Genomic DNA, 17,247 nt, shown 5'->3' with positions numbered 1-17,247 from the left:
GGGCTGTCTGACAGACCCTAACGTGGGGCCTGCTCCCGAGCTTCTGCTTGGACACAGAGTGTGTACGTTTGTGCAGGAGTCTCCCTCCTCCCTCACTTGAAGAATGTATTTTCAGAAATACTTTCTGAAAGGAGGTACTAAGAAATTCATGCGTATGGCTATTGACCACGTTTTTAAAGTCCAACACGATGCCCCAAATGAGCCGCCGTGTTACCTAGGGTGACTTATTCTAAGTATCTTAGTGGAGGGAGAATGCATTCTTTTTCCCACTGAAGAGAACGATTAGGCAACGCTTGCTGTGTGAGGACACAGCACCCAGGGCGCAACACACACAGGGGATACTTACAAGGCCGTGGTCCACTCGGAAAAACGCCATTTGACAGGGTTTATTCAAAAGATTAGAAAAAGCAATGAAGGCATCTGCAGTATCTAAGTTCAAGATCAACACGGCCGCTATGAAGGACATGCCCTGAACCTGAGAGAAGAGAAAGGGGCGTTAAACTTAAGAACGGCAGCCACCACGGTCAGAGCAGCTCTTCCATCTTATTGAAAGAGGAACCCAAGCACCCTCATGCTGGAAGGTCCCACGCTGCGCCCACCCATCGCCACCCACCAGAGGCTGGACCGACAGCCTCATGGATCCCGACCTGCCCTGACTCGGAACCAGCGCCCTGGCGCGCCAGCCGCCTGTGTGCGCTCCTTCAATCCCACCCCTAACACGTGGGAAACCATAACCGCCCCCCCACCCTGCATTTGACACGCTGCCCTGCAGAATGTACAGCTTCCTGGTGCCGCAGAAATGTACGTCTGAGCGAACACGTCACTCTATCCAAAGCCATGCATGCACACGTCTGCTAAGCCACAGAAAGGTCAGCAGCATAGTTTTAAAAACTGTTACTGCTAAAAGCTTTTCTGATTTAACGCTGAGAAAAAAAAAAAATCACAGGCAAAAAATGAAAATCAAACCCAGTTAAAATGTAGTCAATGCCACAGAGCGGCCATGTCAGCTCAATTTCTCTACGAGGAAACTGAGGCAGGTCATTTACCGTGAGACTTTCCATACCCAACAATAAATGGCATTCAACCCGACATCCGCAGCTACGATGTGCCGGGCAACATTGTGACTTTCTCTCTAGAGGAGAACATTATAAAATATTGGAAAAGTTCACTTACATAACCCACATCCGGTCGGTAACAAGTGTAAGCGCCCAAAATGCTGTGCAACATGTCGTGGTACGGGCCACCCTACAGGGACCAACACACCAGAGACACGCGTCAGCCCTGTTAGTGCTTGGGTGATGGACGTCGCCGCCACCAGGCACGCCTGCTATTTCCGAGCAGACCTCGTTGCCAAGCGTTATTTAGCAGCTCGGCGTGTATCGCGTGACTGGACAAACACTACCTACCAACCCACAGCTGACCAGGTCATCTGTAGCTCCGCCTACAAAGCTGCACTGAGCTGGTGGGCCAGGTGTGAGCCCTGCGCTAGAACAACTCCCTTAGTTTGGCTGCTGCCGTGTAACTGTAGTTCCCCGGCAAGTTCAGCAGGTGACCAGGTACCCAGGCTCTTCAGAGCCGGTGCGTGCCCACCGGCTCTCTGCCCCCCCAGCACGCCCCCCTCCTGACCACCCTTTCTGCCTCCTTTGCCCTAATGGCCACCGTCTGTGCTTCTTTTGTATTTTTCAGCATGGCAGGTGCAGGAGATACACTCCAATTCTTAAGTCCTAATAGCTACCTTTTTATTCTAAGTATTCTCCAGCCCTCCCATCCCTCCAAGATTTCCATTTGTTCCTGTAACTTCTTCCAAAAATTTAAGTGTTGGAATTTCTTTTTCCTAACTGAGCACAGAGGTGCCTCGCACTGATGCTAACGTGTCTGAAGACACGGAGCTGACGGGCTCAGCCCGCATCACACGCTCACTGTGCACGTCTACCGTGTGGCTACACGAGAATGCCGCGGCCCAGCCATCCCATCCTGACGTATAAAAAGAAGAGGCACTTCTGAATCACAGAGGGACGAAAGCAAACAGCAATGGGAGGGTAAACAGACGGCATCCAGGGCTGAGCGGGTGGGAGAAGGGGGGACAGGAGGGACCCTGTGGTGGCATCAAATGTCCACCTGAGGACTAGTGTTGACTGCCGAGTGAAATCTGGTCTAAGGCCAGATGAGAAAAAAGCAAAAGCGCTACACTGAACTTTCCTTAGAGCTAAATGTTCTTAACTTAAAAGATTTTCCACCACCCTTCTGATTATGTCCCTCTAACTTTGGTGCTGATTGGCCATTGTTTGATGAAAATATGGCGCTAGTAGATGGCAGTTCCTTATTTTAAATGTCCTTAACTTGCTTTGGACATTTCATAGTTTCCCCACATGCCCCCTTTGTTTTTTTTAATACTGCCCATTTATGAAATCTAGAACTTAGGGAACCACAGACTGAGAGAGACACACCCGCAGGAACCCAGAGCAAAGAGAAAAGCCATTTGTCCCTAACCTCACCCGAAAGAGATCCCTAAAGCTCTCCTCCTCCTCTCCTGAACACGTCTTTCAGCACCAAGTTAATCACCCGGTGACTCTCAAAGTCAATGATGCCGAATCCCCAAGAGATGTTCCATGGAAAACGTTCTGGGGCCTGGGTCTGGGAAAGGCTGGACCTCGGTGCCCACAGGGTGCAAGCACCCTCTCAGGTCCTGTCCCAGTTCTCTGACGGCCCTTCCTGGCTACACTTCAAGTGTGTCTCAAAGCTCTGCCCTTACACTCTCTTTCCTCCAGAGCAGGGACTGCCCTGCAGCTGGTTCCTACCTCAAATAGAGCAGCCAACAGTTAGTAAGTAGGGTCCACGGAAGTGAGCTGTATCCTCTCTGTTCATTCCTTTAGTGAGGTTCCCTCTCCCAAAAGAAACTGGGGACTCCCTGAACCATAAGCTATTTGATGCTTCCACTCTGGTCCTCCTTCTGCCTGGAATGTCTTTCCCATTCTCTGGTCAGACTGTCAATTCAAACCTAGTCCAACCACAGGCCAAGAGCCACTTCCTCAGCGACAACATGCCTGATGCCTCATCCCTGACCTCTCCCGGCTGCCGCATGTACCACCAGGAGAGTACCTGGGACACGCCTCACTTTTGAAAAGCCCAACTGTGTCTAAACTCTACATCTCCTGGCTCACTCTAGGCGGTCGCTAACTGATCTGCTGTAATTTATTCCACTGTCCTTTACTGGTTACCTAGTGTGTACAAGGCATGATGCTAGAAACAGGGGCATGACAAAATCAGATTGGGTATTCCTAAGTCCTATTAAATATCTGTTGGAAAGGATCAGTTACCCTTATTTTTAAAAGTCTAAATGTATTAACAAAGGACCCTCCCTCCCAACAAAAATCCCTAGTACTTTTCCAACTTGATTACAAATACAGGCAATTTGACATCTGTGAATTTTAGACAAAACATACTTAGAGCAACAAATCACTGCCACCACCTACTTGCTGGAAAATGCAGAGATTAGGGAACGTTCTGGAAATGTCCAGTTTAATTAGCTCCAGACTGGCTTCTCTGTCTGCTGCTGAAAAACCAGCATCTGTCAAGAGATGAAGAGTCATCACACCTCTCAGAGGTGAGCGTGTGGAACGACCGCGAGGCTGAGAACGTTTACAAGAAGGAAACAAGGGAAGCAAGTTCCTCAGAAGCACATGGGCCTAATTACCTGGAGCCAACAGGATCGACAGTTGGCAGGATTTCTCGCTTTAAGAGTCAAAATCTCCGAGCACCACCTAATGTTAGCCCATCATCAGACGTGCTCTAGAGTCTGACATCAAAATCTAATTCGAAATTACCTCTGATCAACGACTGTCAGTGGAAGTAAGGGCAAGTCAGGGAACAGACACAAACGAATTCCAGGCACAGAAAACACCAAAAGAATCATTATTTAACCCAGAACATCACTGGTATGAACGTAGAATAAGTGTGAGTTACTGCAGTGTAACACTCATGTGTACTATTTCTAACAAATAATTATGAATAACTTGCTTTATATTTTTTAAATTCCAATACCACATAGACAGTATTAAAAAAGAGCAGCAAAAAAGATACTACTTAACCAACAGAAGTAATCATAACCATTCTCCTGTGTCATAGAAAATTCTAAGAGCATAATCTAGGAAATATGCAGTGTTCTTGTCTCTTTGGAAGTAGCTCTGATGCTCCTCTATAAACCAGCACTCCAGCAGTCCCGGGTGCCAGGCGACTGTACGTCACGTGAGCAGTGAATAAAGGGAACGACACTGGTCAGGACCAGCCCTCCAGCACGCTAGGACACTAACAACTCTCAGGGACTAGGATAATCTTTCTTACTAAAGTTTTCTTCTTTAACCTGTTCGCTCCCAAAACTCCCTTTTCGGGGATTCCCTGGCGGTCCAGCGGTTAGAACTCGGCACGTCCACTGCCGTGGCCAGGGTTCAATCCCTGGTCAGGGAACTAAGGTCCCGCAAGCTGCTCTGCGTGGCCAAAAAATAAAAATAAAAAAAAATCCCCTTGCCCATGAAGCTTTTATAAATTTGCACCAACCACTACTTCAGTTAAGTAAACCTTCCCTGTTATGTACTCAATAATGATACGCGTAACTGACCAAAGAAGCCCACCGGGGTTAGCGTCACGTATACCTTCATTCTCCACTTCAGAGCCTCCCGTGCTAAAGCACCGCCACCGCTCCTTGGCTCGGGCAAGACAGATGTCAAAGAGCTCTGGAAGAAAAGCCTTTGGGTAAGTGTCACGTGCACACATGTCTCCTCAGAAACACCAGAGAAGACACTGCTGCCTCGTTCAAATATTTACAGTTCAACTACACACCACAGGCTTACTACAGCTACTAAAACGATCCCCCCAACTTGGCCAGAAGGTATTTCTATTGTCTATAGACATCACTATATACAAAGAAATACATAAAATGCCTCCATGCCTGGTATTCACTCTGTTACACAACCCACCCATAAAGCTATATTGTTTTGATGTGTTTGTGAGTCTATCGCCTTGCTAGACTGTGAGCTCCTTGGGGTAAGACCATGAGGGTCTCTCATTCATGTCTGTATCCAGAGCAAATAGCTCTGGGATTGACACAGATCAATATAATCAATGAATATCTGACTGATGAAGAAAGGGAGAAACAAGCAGAAAACCCAGAACAAGCAGATAATCTGGTTTCAAATAAAAACAAGATGGAACCACTACCCCCGGCCCAGTCTTCCTGAACTTGCTGCCTGAAAGTGGGACAGGGGTGCAAGCAACACAGGCAGAAGTTTCAAAAAATAAGGATTCTTGGTGGCAGAGACGTATCAAGACAGGTCTCTCACAAGACAGCTTCCAAATCTCCTCCATATTTAGAACTTATTTTTTCAATAATTCTTCTCTTTGGGTAGTTTGGCAACAGTGAAATAACTCACGCTCACAAATCTCACTTTTATACCCAGACCTCCAGGGGTACAGCCATGCCCCACTCCTCCTGAAAGACTGAAGCCACAGAGAGAGGCCTCCCAGGCCTCTGTGGCCTGCCCGTCTGGCTGGGCGCTTCCCGCTCCTCCGGCTCCCATGCTTCCCAGCCATCGGGTGCCCTGGATCACGAACGACCACTAGTCAGTCACTAAGACTTTAACTGCAGCTACCCAGAGAGTTTCTAACACTTTATTTTTTCCATCAATACTTCTGGAAAATAAAGCAGAGCGCATCTGCCTTCCGGACAGTATATGCTATTTTTTAAAATACAGGTCAAATTCTAGTAACACTGCTGTGTTCCAACAAGCTAAATTTTGATTAATGACCTCTTCTAACCTTGTGAAGGATCTGATTTACAATCCACACCGGTCTGCAAGGGCAGCACAGTTACGACATACAACTCCATACTAACGTCATCACCTGGAAGGCCTGCCTGCATCTTAAATGCTCATGGAACCAGTCTGGGGGTGCTGAGCTGGAGGCTAGAGGGTCTGGGGAACGCCTGCCCACTCTTCGTCTCCAGGAGGTGGGCTTAGTAGCTTTGCTCATTTCGGCAGGAGGTGGAGGAAAACAACCGTGTGGCCCCTGACCACTGGGAACAACTTTCCAAATGAGGTATTTGCCAGGCAGAGCACAGATGCTGGCAGCCTCAGGGTAAAATGGGTCAAGGTGCCAGTTTTTAAAGCATCCACATGGTTTTACTGGCGTGTGTCTGTGAGGGGAGAGGGAGTTAGAACAGTGAACACACCTTCTTTCCAGACGAAGCTTCAAAGTACAAGGCTGACTTCCCAAAGAGTGAAGTTTAACAGTACGATTAGGTTGACTTTCAGTGAGTTTCCAACTGCACAGCCACAAAAAGAGCAAAACCCTGGGGCTTCCCAAATCGCAACAGAGGCTTCAGAGTCAGCCAGTGGCTGACTTTCTCAGTAGGGAAATAAGGTCAACAATACCTGCCCCTCAGACCGCTGCCAATGTTAACTAAGACGTGAGTAAAGAACCTAATCCGACGCCAGGCCTCAACAGCAGACTTCAAGATCATCTGTGTTGTCACACTGGCTTGAATATGCAGCAAAACTGAGGTTAAGAAGGACCCGATAAGGTGGCACTCATTCATTCATTCATTCATTCATTCATTCAGCAAATACTTCCTGAGGGCCTGACGGCACCGAGAGCTGTGCTGGGCTCGGGTGACAGAGAGGAAAGCATGACAGGTGAGGCCACAGCTTCCTGAGCATCAATTCTAGGTGGGCAACTGACATTAGGCAGCTAATTATACAGGAAAGACACAATTTAAATAAAACGAGCCAATATCAAAATTTAGACAAACTTTCAAGGCATGTGACTGATTAATTAGCCATTTAGCCTGATAGACTATGATATGGTCTATGAAGGATTTTAATTTAAATAAAATCAGTGCAGCCAACAGTGAGAACCAAAAGTTAAAGACACACACACAGAGTACTCTGCATTACATCCAACTGGTGCAGAGTTGTTGATACAGTTTAGAAATTTTCAAGAACAGGGACTGAGATAAATGGTCATCCGTTTCTCCAAACAGCTACTTCCAGGGAAGCTGCTGAAAAACCATTTCCACAAGTTAAATGCTATACATCTTCTCACGTACAGATGTTAAGGTTTGGGCAGGTATGGATTAGCCAAAAAAATGGAACCTTGAGGAGATCACAATGAAAGGAAACCAGTCCCCATTCACCCAACCAGCTGTCACTGTTCAAGGTGGAGCACACTGCCGGCCAAGGAGCGTCAGTTTCACTCTGGGTCACAGCCTGCAGAGCGCAGGGCAGAGAGGGGGATGAAGCCGTGAACACACTGGTGGAGGAGAAGCACACCCAAACTGTACGAGTGCGTATGGCGCGACAAACAGCCCTAAGAAAGGAGGGTGCAGAGCTCACCTCCCTCTGGACTCAAGCTACTAGACCCTCAAGGACCCAGTCCTAGCACAGTCTGATGTCCCCTCTAAGGTGCTGACGTATAAGATGCCTGGGGAAAAAAAAAAGTCACAGAAAACCAGAAGTACCCCAGATACAGCACCTCCACAGAAAGAAACATCCTTCCCTTCCACTTTCACGTGCCCATCAAGGCTCGCTTTCTGCAGGACTCCGAGAAGAGACCCGAACACGGCTCAGCCCACTAAAGCTTTGAGCCCCATGTACTCAGGGAAGATGGCAGCTATCAGGAAGAAGGCGGGCGTCTGCTCTGAACTGACACCACGTAACTGTAGCACCCAGGAGTGAGCCCCGGTTCCCCACCGGCTCCACTCCTGGAAGACACACTCACCTGGCCTCTCTGAAGACACAGCGGCGTGGCGATGGCTGCCTTTCTTCCTAACGGGGCAAATGGGACGGGAGAAGCCACAGGACCCAGGGGTGGGTTCCCCAGGCCTAGGATCATGCAAGCCACTCACCATGGGTGATGTTTAACTCGTTGCCAATGGCTAAGCTCCAGACTTTGCCTCTCACACTGGGAGGTCCAGACTGGCTTCTCTGCTGCTGAAAAACCAGCATCTTCATTCTCCACTTCAGAGCCTGCCGTGCTAAAGGACCACCACTGCTCCTTGGCTTGGGCAAGACAGATGTCAAAGAGCTCCTGGGTGATGTTTAAGTCATTGCCAATGGCTAAGCTCCAGACTTTGCCTCTCACACTGGGAGGGATTCCCTGCCACCATAAATCTCGAACTTTTCTAGAGCACCACCTGGACAAAAACGGAAGCATGAGTTTATGAGTTTGTTCTCAGTGACGAAATATTTGTCTACCCACGTGCTTAACCCCAAACCACAAAAGCAGGGAGGCACAGTCGCTATGTCACAGCCCCTGGCCTCAGGGAGCTTACAGTCCACCGTTCCCAGCAGACAGACCAGGAGGTCAACGACTACCTTCCAGTGCGTTACTGCTGTGCCAGGTGTGCCACAGGCACCGCACACGCAGAGATGGGCGCCACAAGCCAGAGGAGCCCAGAGCGCTATTCTGGAGCCAAATTCTCAGTGACCAGTAGCAGTCGAAGCAGAGGAAGGGTGGGAAGGACGTTCTGAGCAGAAAGCACAGCGACAAGAAATAACCTGGCCTGCTCCAGGAACGGCAGGCAGCTGGGCACGGTGTGCGGAGCCAGGGGGCACTGCCGCAGAGCTGCCGATGGAGGGCAGACCCCAGGGGGCCTCAAGAAGGGAGCCCGAGGGCACAGCCGCCAGCCTCTGCACAGCTGCACACACACAGGTGAAGCGCTCAGGCAAGGCAACTCTAACGGCAGGACAGCTCTGCTAACTCAGAACGTTCGGAACTGCAGAGTCGCTGAGGTCTGCTGGTCACAATGAACACACACTGCTAACAGACTGGGACAGACATAAAGGGGCCAAAGACTCCCAACATGGTGCTACTCGGCACAGCACGGAGGGGAGAGCACGGGCTGATGCTGCAGAAACCAGGGCTGCAGCCCCGTAACACCCTCACCTGGGGAACCCGGAACAAACTCCTTCTCCTCTCTCACTCAGTATCATTCTCCCTAAACCAAGATGATGGAACCTTCCCCCTGACCCCAAAGGGCTGCTGTGACGATTAAGTGGGACAAATCAGAAAGGCCCCTGGCACCCAGCTGGTGGTCATTAAGTGGCAGGTCCTGTATGAATGCATGCGTCTGGACCACATCAAGCATCAGTCAATGTAGGGTGGGCCAGGGCTCTGCAGCCACACAGGGAGTCAGTCCAAGGGTTCTGAGGACCTTAACTCTTGTTACTGGGCCCCATTTGAGAAAAAGTGTTCCCTGACCATGTCCAGCCTATTAAAGACACTGCCCAGAAAAGCAGGCTCTGGGCACAGCTTGTGTTCCCCGTGCAGAGCCTCAACAGGGCAATCTCCGCTCCCCCCCGGACCCCATCTCCATAGTGGGAGTGAGTGACACCCAGGTAAGTGCCAGAAGCACGTCCCCAACAACCTGACACACGGTTCAGGTTGGAAGAGAAAAAAGGAAATTGGCATCCAAGCTCCCCCAGCTCCTGCTAATAGGGGGAGGCCCAAAAGGAGCCACCAGCTTCTGTGCATGGCTCCAGGACTGCTGTCCAGACACCGGCCCCTAACCATTCTGACCACGCAGGAGGAAAGACCTACAGCTGTCCCTCAGACGCAAAGGAGACAACAGTGCTGGACTCTACTGCGTACCGGCTACTGGGGGCTGTCACAAAAGCACACCTGGCACCCCTCCTCAGACAGGACAACAGAAACTTGAGCAGACTGATGCAGTGTACCCAGCGGGGTCCTCTACAGGCACCTGGAGCCAGGGCGAGGGCAGGAAAGGCTTCTCCAAGGAAGACTGAGCTTTAAAGAACAAAGTGTTAACCGGATGAGGAGATACAGGCCAAGAGCACTCGATGCAGAGGGAATGGAACATGCAAAGGCCCTGAGGCTCCCTAAGGAAAGGGCACTGTCCAAGCAAAGAAGAGATGAAAGGTGAGGCTACAGGGAAAGGGACGTGCTGTCCCACGAAGGGTCCTGTCGGCTAAGCTAAGCAATTCCAATTTTACACTGAGAGTCACAGTAAGTTACTGAAATGTAAAGTATGGAAGTGACACAGATTCGTGCCTTAGAAGATCCCTCTGGCTGCTGAGCAGAAGACAGCTGGAAGGGGTGGGAGGGGAGCTGTCACAGTACCAGGTGAGAAACGACAAGGGCTGAACCAAGGCAGGGGAAGGAGACTCTGTGCAACTTAAACTTATCAGATATAATTTCATCAGGGGCTGTGAGAGGAGCTACAATTAATACAGCTGCTTCCCATGAATTCTGCAAAGAAATGTAGAGTCTAGAGAGCTTACATTGTTTCCCAGTTAGGCAAAATCTCATTATTCCAAGTGAGGACAGCATTTCCAATACTTTCTTCTAATCTGCATCTTTCTTCCAGCTGCTTTTTCCTCCTCTGGGCTTCTTTCAGCTCTAGAAATCACAGTTAAAAGAAGGAAACATCTATTAACTGATATCCACTGATTTCAAGCTAGGTGACTTTCCTCAAAGAGCCAGGCTGCAAAAACACCAGGAAGAGGGCAATGAAGTAGAGCACTGAGACCTGAGCTTCCAAGACTCATTTCACACCTTACGGAGTTTAGAAAGCTTAGGCGTTATCCATCTTTTAGTAAGCTTTTTTGTAACATACATACCGTATAACATATACACAGAAAAGTATACAAATAAGAACCTAACGAAATTATCACCAAATAGACAAACCCATGAAACTACAGCCCCAGTCAAACGACCGAACAGGAACAGACACCAGAAGCCTCTCTGCGCTCCCCTCACCCTTTCCAACGGAACCTGCAACTTCACTTCTCACAGCTTAAGAATAACTCTTAGGGTATAACAGCAACTCTGAGAAATACCATGCATTTTCATTTACATATACTTTTTTTGTGGTAAAATACACAAAACATAAAATTTACCATTTTAAGTGTACACCCAGTGGCATGAAGTACATTCACATTGTTACGCAACCACCACCACCGTCCATCTCCAGAACTTTTTCATCTTCCCGAACTGGAACTCTCTCCCCACGAAACACTAACTTCCCACCCCCCGACACACACCCCCTGCCCTGCTCCCCAGCCCCTGGCAACCTCCATTCTACTTTCTGTCTCTATGAATCTGACTATTCTAGATACCTCGTATAAGTGGAAGCATACAGCATTTGTCCTTTTGTGTCTGGCATATATCACTTAGAACAATGTCTTCAAGCTTCATGTTAAGTGTGTGTCAGAATTTCATTCCTTTTTAAGGCTGAATAATATTCCACTGTACAGACAGACCACGTTTTATTATACACACTTTTTAAACATCTAAGAATCATAGGGTTTTTAGGTGTCACAAGGCACTTTATCAAATCCCATCACATCTTCTTGTAAATAAGGAAAACTGAGCCCACAGACAGAAAGAGATCTGCCTCTCCAGCATCACTGGCTAAAGCTTTCTCCAGCCTAGCACTTTTATCCTACACAGTCTCTTTCCTTGTGTAAATTCAAAGTGTTATTACCTTGAATGAAGTAACCAGGAATAAGTAGTTAGTACAAACATACATTTTCGATGAAAAATTATAAATCTCAAAATATTAAATAAAGCATTCACCAAAGTTCAGGTTCTACAGCTCCAAAAGGTAAAGAGAAAATATCCATAAAGACACAAAATCTTGTGCTGACTTACATAACCAAACACATGTGAATTCCATTACCTCGTTTTTTGGCCTGAACCACCATTTCTTCATACTGTTGCCTGTGTTTCTGAGCTTCTTCAGCTGGCTTCGCCGGGAGATTTCTTGATAGAAAATAAATGATTTTTCACCATTTTAAATATTAAATAAGAGAAACTTGAAGCATCATTTACTAAAAAATGAAAAGCTCAAAGACCAAAACCACATTGGTTAGGTGATAAAGACGCAGCTCTTTCATAAACTAAAAAGTATTTTTTTCCGAAAGTATTAAAATAAGCCCATTTTTAAAAACTTGAAGTCTAAAGATTAGCACAAAAAAGAAAATAGCAATTAACCATAACTCCAATAGAGACAAACACTCAATCTCTGGGTGTTTTTTTTTCCACCCCAGTCTCCAAAGAAACTTTGATTTGACCACACTGCACGAATACTACAATCGTCAACAGTTACCCTTGACGCAGAGCACCCTAATGGCATATATTATTGACACATCTATGTATGAATATATCCCCTGGCCAGTTTTTTTAAGTGTGTAAGTTTCATACTAGCTATGTGGTTCATCTCATTTATACACACTCACACACACACACACACACACACAGATTCATACAATAGTTCTAAACAACTAAATACGGTATACCACTCTGAATCCTGGTTAAAAAAATAAAACGCATGTTCTCTTTCAGAAACGTGCTGGTGAATTTGCTGGCCCTTGAAAACTGGGAGGGCAGCAACGTCTGGCTGTCCGTGCCTATCACAGTGTTTTTGCTGCAGGAGAACAGGGCACGATTTCCCACAGCTCATGTTTTAGACAGCGTTACAAGGACTGACCCTCACAGTGTGGTGGCTTTTACCAATAATCTCTACCTACCTTCTGAATCCTCCATTTCAGGGTTTCTCTCCCCATCTACCCACACATCATCCACAATTTCCAAGGACCAAAAATTAACATCAGAAGACACATTTCTTCTGCAGACTTCATCAATTTTAAATGTCAGGGTTGGCAGGGACCTTAGGGATTCTAGCCCAATGTTTTACAATCTCTCTCTCTTTTTCTTAAAAGCTGTGGAATCTTTCTATTCAAATACAGTGTTCTATGGAAACTCGATGCTCAAATAGAGATAAGCTATGTCCTGGCCTGGTACGATGGAGCAATCCCTTTCCCTTACTAAGGTCTCCAAACACGATCTACAAGCCCGTCATCAAAACCCATCTCTCCTCATCAGATGGATGGAAACCAGAGGCCCAGAAGGGAAGGGAACTTGCTGGGATCACCAAGCCTGTTTTCTGCAGATCCCAAAGAACCAGTAGGCGAGTCCAGGAATTGTTCTACAATACTGGGGTGCCTCCAAAACACCCACTTTAGAGGATACTTCCTGGTGTTTCTTACCGTTACAAGCCAGTCTATAATTAATAATAGCTATTTAAGCATTTGGAAATGCTAAATTAAAGTAAAAAATCACCTGAATGGAAAATCCTGATCAAAACTTCTATGTTAAATGAAAGCGTTCCAAATTAGTCATGCTATCATATAGAATACACATTAGTAGAGGGAATGAAGAGGGGCCCCGCATTTTTAGTAAGTGACGTGCTAATTTTTCTTCCCCTTTTCTAATGAAAAGGTGACTAGCAAATGTACTTATCCCTGAAAACAAACTCTCCACAGACTCTTCTTCAGACTCACGCTGGTCTGTCTTCCAGGATGAGTGCGGTGGTGGAAAGAGGCTCAAAGTCAAGATGCTTCCTCACATTCTGCTTTGGAGAGGGTGGCCTGCTAGGTCGTCCAGCCTTGTCTTCATATTCCTAGGACAAAGAAACCAGGGATAACTCCAGGCCCGGCCAATTCTGATATTACAAAGCCGTTTTCAAAGTAAGAAAGGTGTTTTCTTATGAAGTCCTTGAAGTCGATTTTGAGGAAGATGCACTGAAAATATTTCTTGCTCTTTAGAAGGGAAAAGCTGCCCATGAAAGGGGTTCAGCTCTGCAGTTCAGGCCATCACTTTATGGGGACTGTGGGCTTCCCATACTGGTAGGGAAGTCACTAAGGATCTCATCACCCCAGCTGCTCCTCTAAGGGCCCGCAAACATCGACTCAGGTCTCCTAGGCTTCTTCTGGGTAAGAGGTGTGTATTCTGTCTTCTGGACGCCGTAAATTTGAACTGATTATTGCAGTGGTCACAGGGAAGCTCAGAGTTAGAGTGATAGCCAATTCTAGTATTCATCTGACCCCCACCCCTGGCTTCATCTCCCACTCCCACCCTAAATTTCTAATGCATTTCCTTTTACCCCACAGCATTTTATCTATTTTTGTTTGTCTTTCAAACCTTTCCTGAAATGAGGACGGGCTTAAAAATTAAAAATCTTTTGCTTAAAGATGATTAAAGAAGCTATTTCATTTTCTTAAAGCAGAAACGTCAAAAAAGAAATTCTTTAACATCTTTGTGTGAAGCCATCACTGCAAGCTGTTACACGAATAATTGTGCCATGCCCTGGAAATCTACGAGCGGCCTCCACACTTCCAGGTCACTAATTCGTCCTATGAACTGCAACCACAAAACCTTAGTCACACCTGGTGACCCACATTCCAAACACCCAACCAGCAGAGTTCAGGAGAGCCAAGTAATTTGTACCAGAGTCCAGTTTCTGAGACTGTGTGTGTGTATGTGTGCCTGTGCATGTGTACCCTTAGCCCTCTGCAAAAATAAAAAACCAGTATTTTCTTGTTGCCTATTATAGACAAGGCTCTCAGGACCCTCCCTTAAGGGAAGGCAACCTAACTGGGCAGACAGGACAAACAACCGCGTAGTTTAAACTAAGATTTAACGATAGAAGCAGTATCAGGAGTGGAAAGTGATGAATTGATAAATGAATTTTATTAACACTAGTTGTCAAGTGGGGTGTTACTGGTAAAATTATTTGGCAAAAAGCAATTATTCTCTCAGCCAGAAAAGCCTATGCAGGCTTCTAAAAAGTTAAAAGAAAAAATTTTTTCCTCAAAACCCACAGGCTATGAGAAGGGTGTGCACCAAGAAGCAGGTGGGTGGGGCAGTTTCTGTACATCTGGATGTACAAGGTTCATGTCTTAACATTGTCTACCCCGGTGTAAAATGGCTCCATTAAAATCTAAAACGACCTCCACTCACCCAAAGCTGAGAAAATGGACTCACTTTTTCATCCATTCAAACGTCTGAGCACCTCCACGGGCCAAGCACTCAGCTGCAACTTCACATGGTACTAAACAGCCATCAGAAGTATCATATGTAGCACCCAATGTAAAATCTTATATTTTATAGGAAAGCTACCAAAAGTTGTGTGCTGAGAAAGATCCTGAGGCACGCTGCACATTAACAAGAATTGTTAGCGAACACCCTGTAAGGTGCTACTTGTTTTCTGATGCTGGTCTAGTGAGCTATACGCCAAGGCCAAAGATGCTGAGCCCCAAAGTCAGATGCCCCAGCATGTGGATGCCCACTTCCACTTGCCTTGTGTGCTTTACACACATAGTTTAACTTTATCTCCATAACGATCTCTATGGCAAGTGTCACCGCATTTTACAGGTAGGGCCACTGAGGTCCAGAGGCAAGTGACTTGCCCCCAAGTCCATAGCCAGCAAGGAGCTGGGCCTGCAGGACTCCCTACTCGGCCACTCTGCGCAGGCCCAACCTCTCCTGTGGATATACTCAACAAACGGGCGTGCAGTTCTGGAGGGAAAAGGCCGGCTCCTACTCGAGTTGAGCGTGGTCTTTGGGGCCAGACAGGCCTGGGAGCAAATTCAGATCCACCGGGAACCAGCTGCGAGCCCCGGCAAAGCACAGCTTAGAATCCTTGCACCTCATTTCCACATCTGCAAAAAGGGAAACAGCACCTAGCAGAGAGGACTGTCTAAGGAGTGGGGAGAGGCTTGTGAAGCGGTCAGCACAAGCCTCTCGGTGCAGAGGAAGTGCTCCATAAAGGCTGGCCCTGGCTGCTGTCTGCCATGACCTTTTTTCTCCTCGGGCTCGAAACTGTACAAGGCAGAAAAAAATGCGCTAGGGCCAAACAACAGTCAAGGAGCCCTGCAAAGTCTGCAAAGAGCACAGATATGAAGACGCGTTGTAAATGCCTTGATTTGTGATTTTAAAAAAATCAGTCTCTGGCTTCCCTGGTGGCGCAGTGGTTGCGCGTCCGCCTGCCGATGCAGGGGAACCGGGTTCGCGCCCCGGTCTGGGAAGATCCCACATGCCGCGGAGCGGCTGGGCCCGTGAGCCACGGCCGCTGGGCCTGCGCGTCCGGAGCCTGTGCCCCGCAACGGGAGAGGCCGCAGCAGAGGGAGGCCCGCATACCACAAAAAAAAAAAAAAAAAAAAAAAAAAAAAATCAGTCTCTTCAGTTAGAGCTCGGAGGCTCCATCACAAACGGTAACAAGCAGCCCAGTCGCAACGGGCCAAGCACTTTCCAAGGGCTTTACACACACGGAATTGGCTCAACTTCCCCTTCACACTAGCCCCCCACAACCCCTAGAGAGGAGCTGGAGCTGGCATAAGGTGGAGGCCGGGCTGGGGCTGGAGGAGCTGGACCAGAGCCAAGCACCCTGGCTCTGCCCGCGCACTGCTCACCGCAGACTGCCACTCGCTAGAATGCATGATCCAGTTTAATCATTTATATTCAGTCTAAATAAAGCTTTCAACTATGACACAAACCTGTAATAGTGAATTAAGTGCAGATGCAAGGCAAATACTGATGTTTTAATCACATAGAGCCCTGCATGATTAAAGAAAAAGGAGGCCTGGCCTGTCCATACTTGAAATCCCAGGGAAAGCCTTTTCAAAATTCTAAATGGCATTTCAGAATACGAATGGCTTTGGAAATCCTTAACAGATCCTACTCCAAATGTAGTTCTCACACTGCTACCTAGAGGGGTCGACAGTAAGCTCATCTTCCAAGCCAGACAAACCAACTTCAGGAACAAGAAAGAGGACGATTCACTCTCAGGACAAACAACTTTCGGCTGTGAGTTATCGACACTGAGGTCAGCATGTGGTATGGCCAGAGCTGGGGCTTTGGAAGCGAAAAGACTGAGTTCTAAGTCCTGGCTCTGATCTGGGGCAAATCATCTTGCTTCTCTCTCGGCTATAAAACGGTAGCAACCGTGAAGACTCCTGTGATGACGAGATCACGAGACACACATTCAACGGCTGCCATGCAGCACGAGCCCTTTCCGTGAGCAAACGGTGGCGTCGGCCCAGCCTCGGGGCAACTCATCGTTCCAAGGTCTCTTCTCCTCTTGGGGCCCTTAGGGGGTCAAGTTGAAGTCTCTTGGCTTCAACCAAGTAACGATGCCATTCATTGCTGTGCTCAGCAGAAGTCCTGCAGGCTAATCAGTATAAACCATCCATTCAAGGAACCGCTACAGATTCCAACACCCTGCGTGACCCTAGAGGGAATTTAGAACAGGGCTCTGCAAAGTTCTAGTGGGAAATCAGTTTTACTCGTCACGACAGTGTTTTTTTTTAAATCAAACAATACAAAAATACAGAGTGCACATAGTAAGGACAGTTTGTTTCAGTTCTATACCTACTTATAGCTATGCCTTCATGA

At 47.4% G+C, this 17,247-nt stretch overlaps 1 protein-coding gene across 1 annotated transcript in view; it reads right to left on the bottom strand.

Annotated features, from left to right (window-relative positions):
- LOC102981024 (TBC1 domain family member 14) overlaps positions 1–17,247 on the bottom strand; it is a 93,711-nt gene that overhangs the window by 21,107 nt on the left and 55,357 nt on the right. The window contains exons 3-11 of the mRNA XM_024119512.3: positions 13,356–13,474; positions 11,693–11,775; positions 10,293–10,410; positions 8,127–8,185; positions 7,898–7,945; positions 4,650–4,730; positions 3,474–3,568; positions 1,174–1,245; positions 347–475 (exon numbers count right to left, since the gene is read on the bottom strand). Coding sequence (XP_023975280.1) covers positions 347–475; positions 1,174–1,245; positions 3,474–3,568; positions 4,650–4,730; positions 7,898–7,945; positions 8,127–8,185; positions 10,293–10,410; positions 11,693–11,775; positions 13,356–13,474 — 804 coding nt within the window. The remainder of the gene's footprint in view (positions 1–346; positions 476–1,173; positions 1,246–3,473; positions 3,569–4,649; positions 4,731–7,897; positions 7,946–8,126; positions 8,186–10,292; positions 10,411–11,692; positions 11,776–13,355; positions 13,475–17,247) is intronic.

This window comes from Physeter macrocephalus, chromosome 7, assembly GCF_002837175.3.
Source record: "Physeter macrocephalus isolate SW-GA chromosome 7, ASM283717v5, whole genome shotgun sequence".
In the NCBI taxonomy this organism is placed as follows: domain Eukaryota; kingdom Metazoa; phylum Chordata; class Mammalia; order Artiodactyla; family Physeteridae; genus Physeter; species Physeter macrocephalus.
The sequence above is the reverse complement of the archived record's forward strand: the minus strand, read 5'-3'. Positions and strand labels throughout refer to the sequence as shown.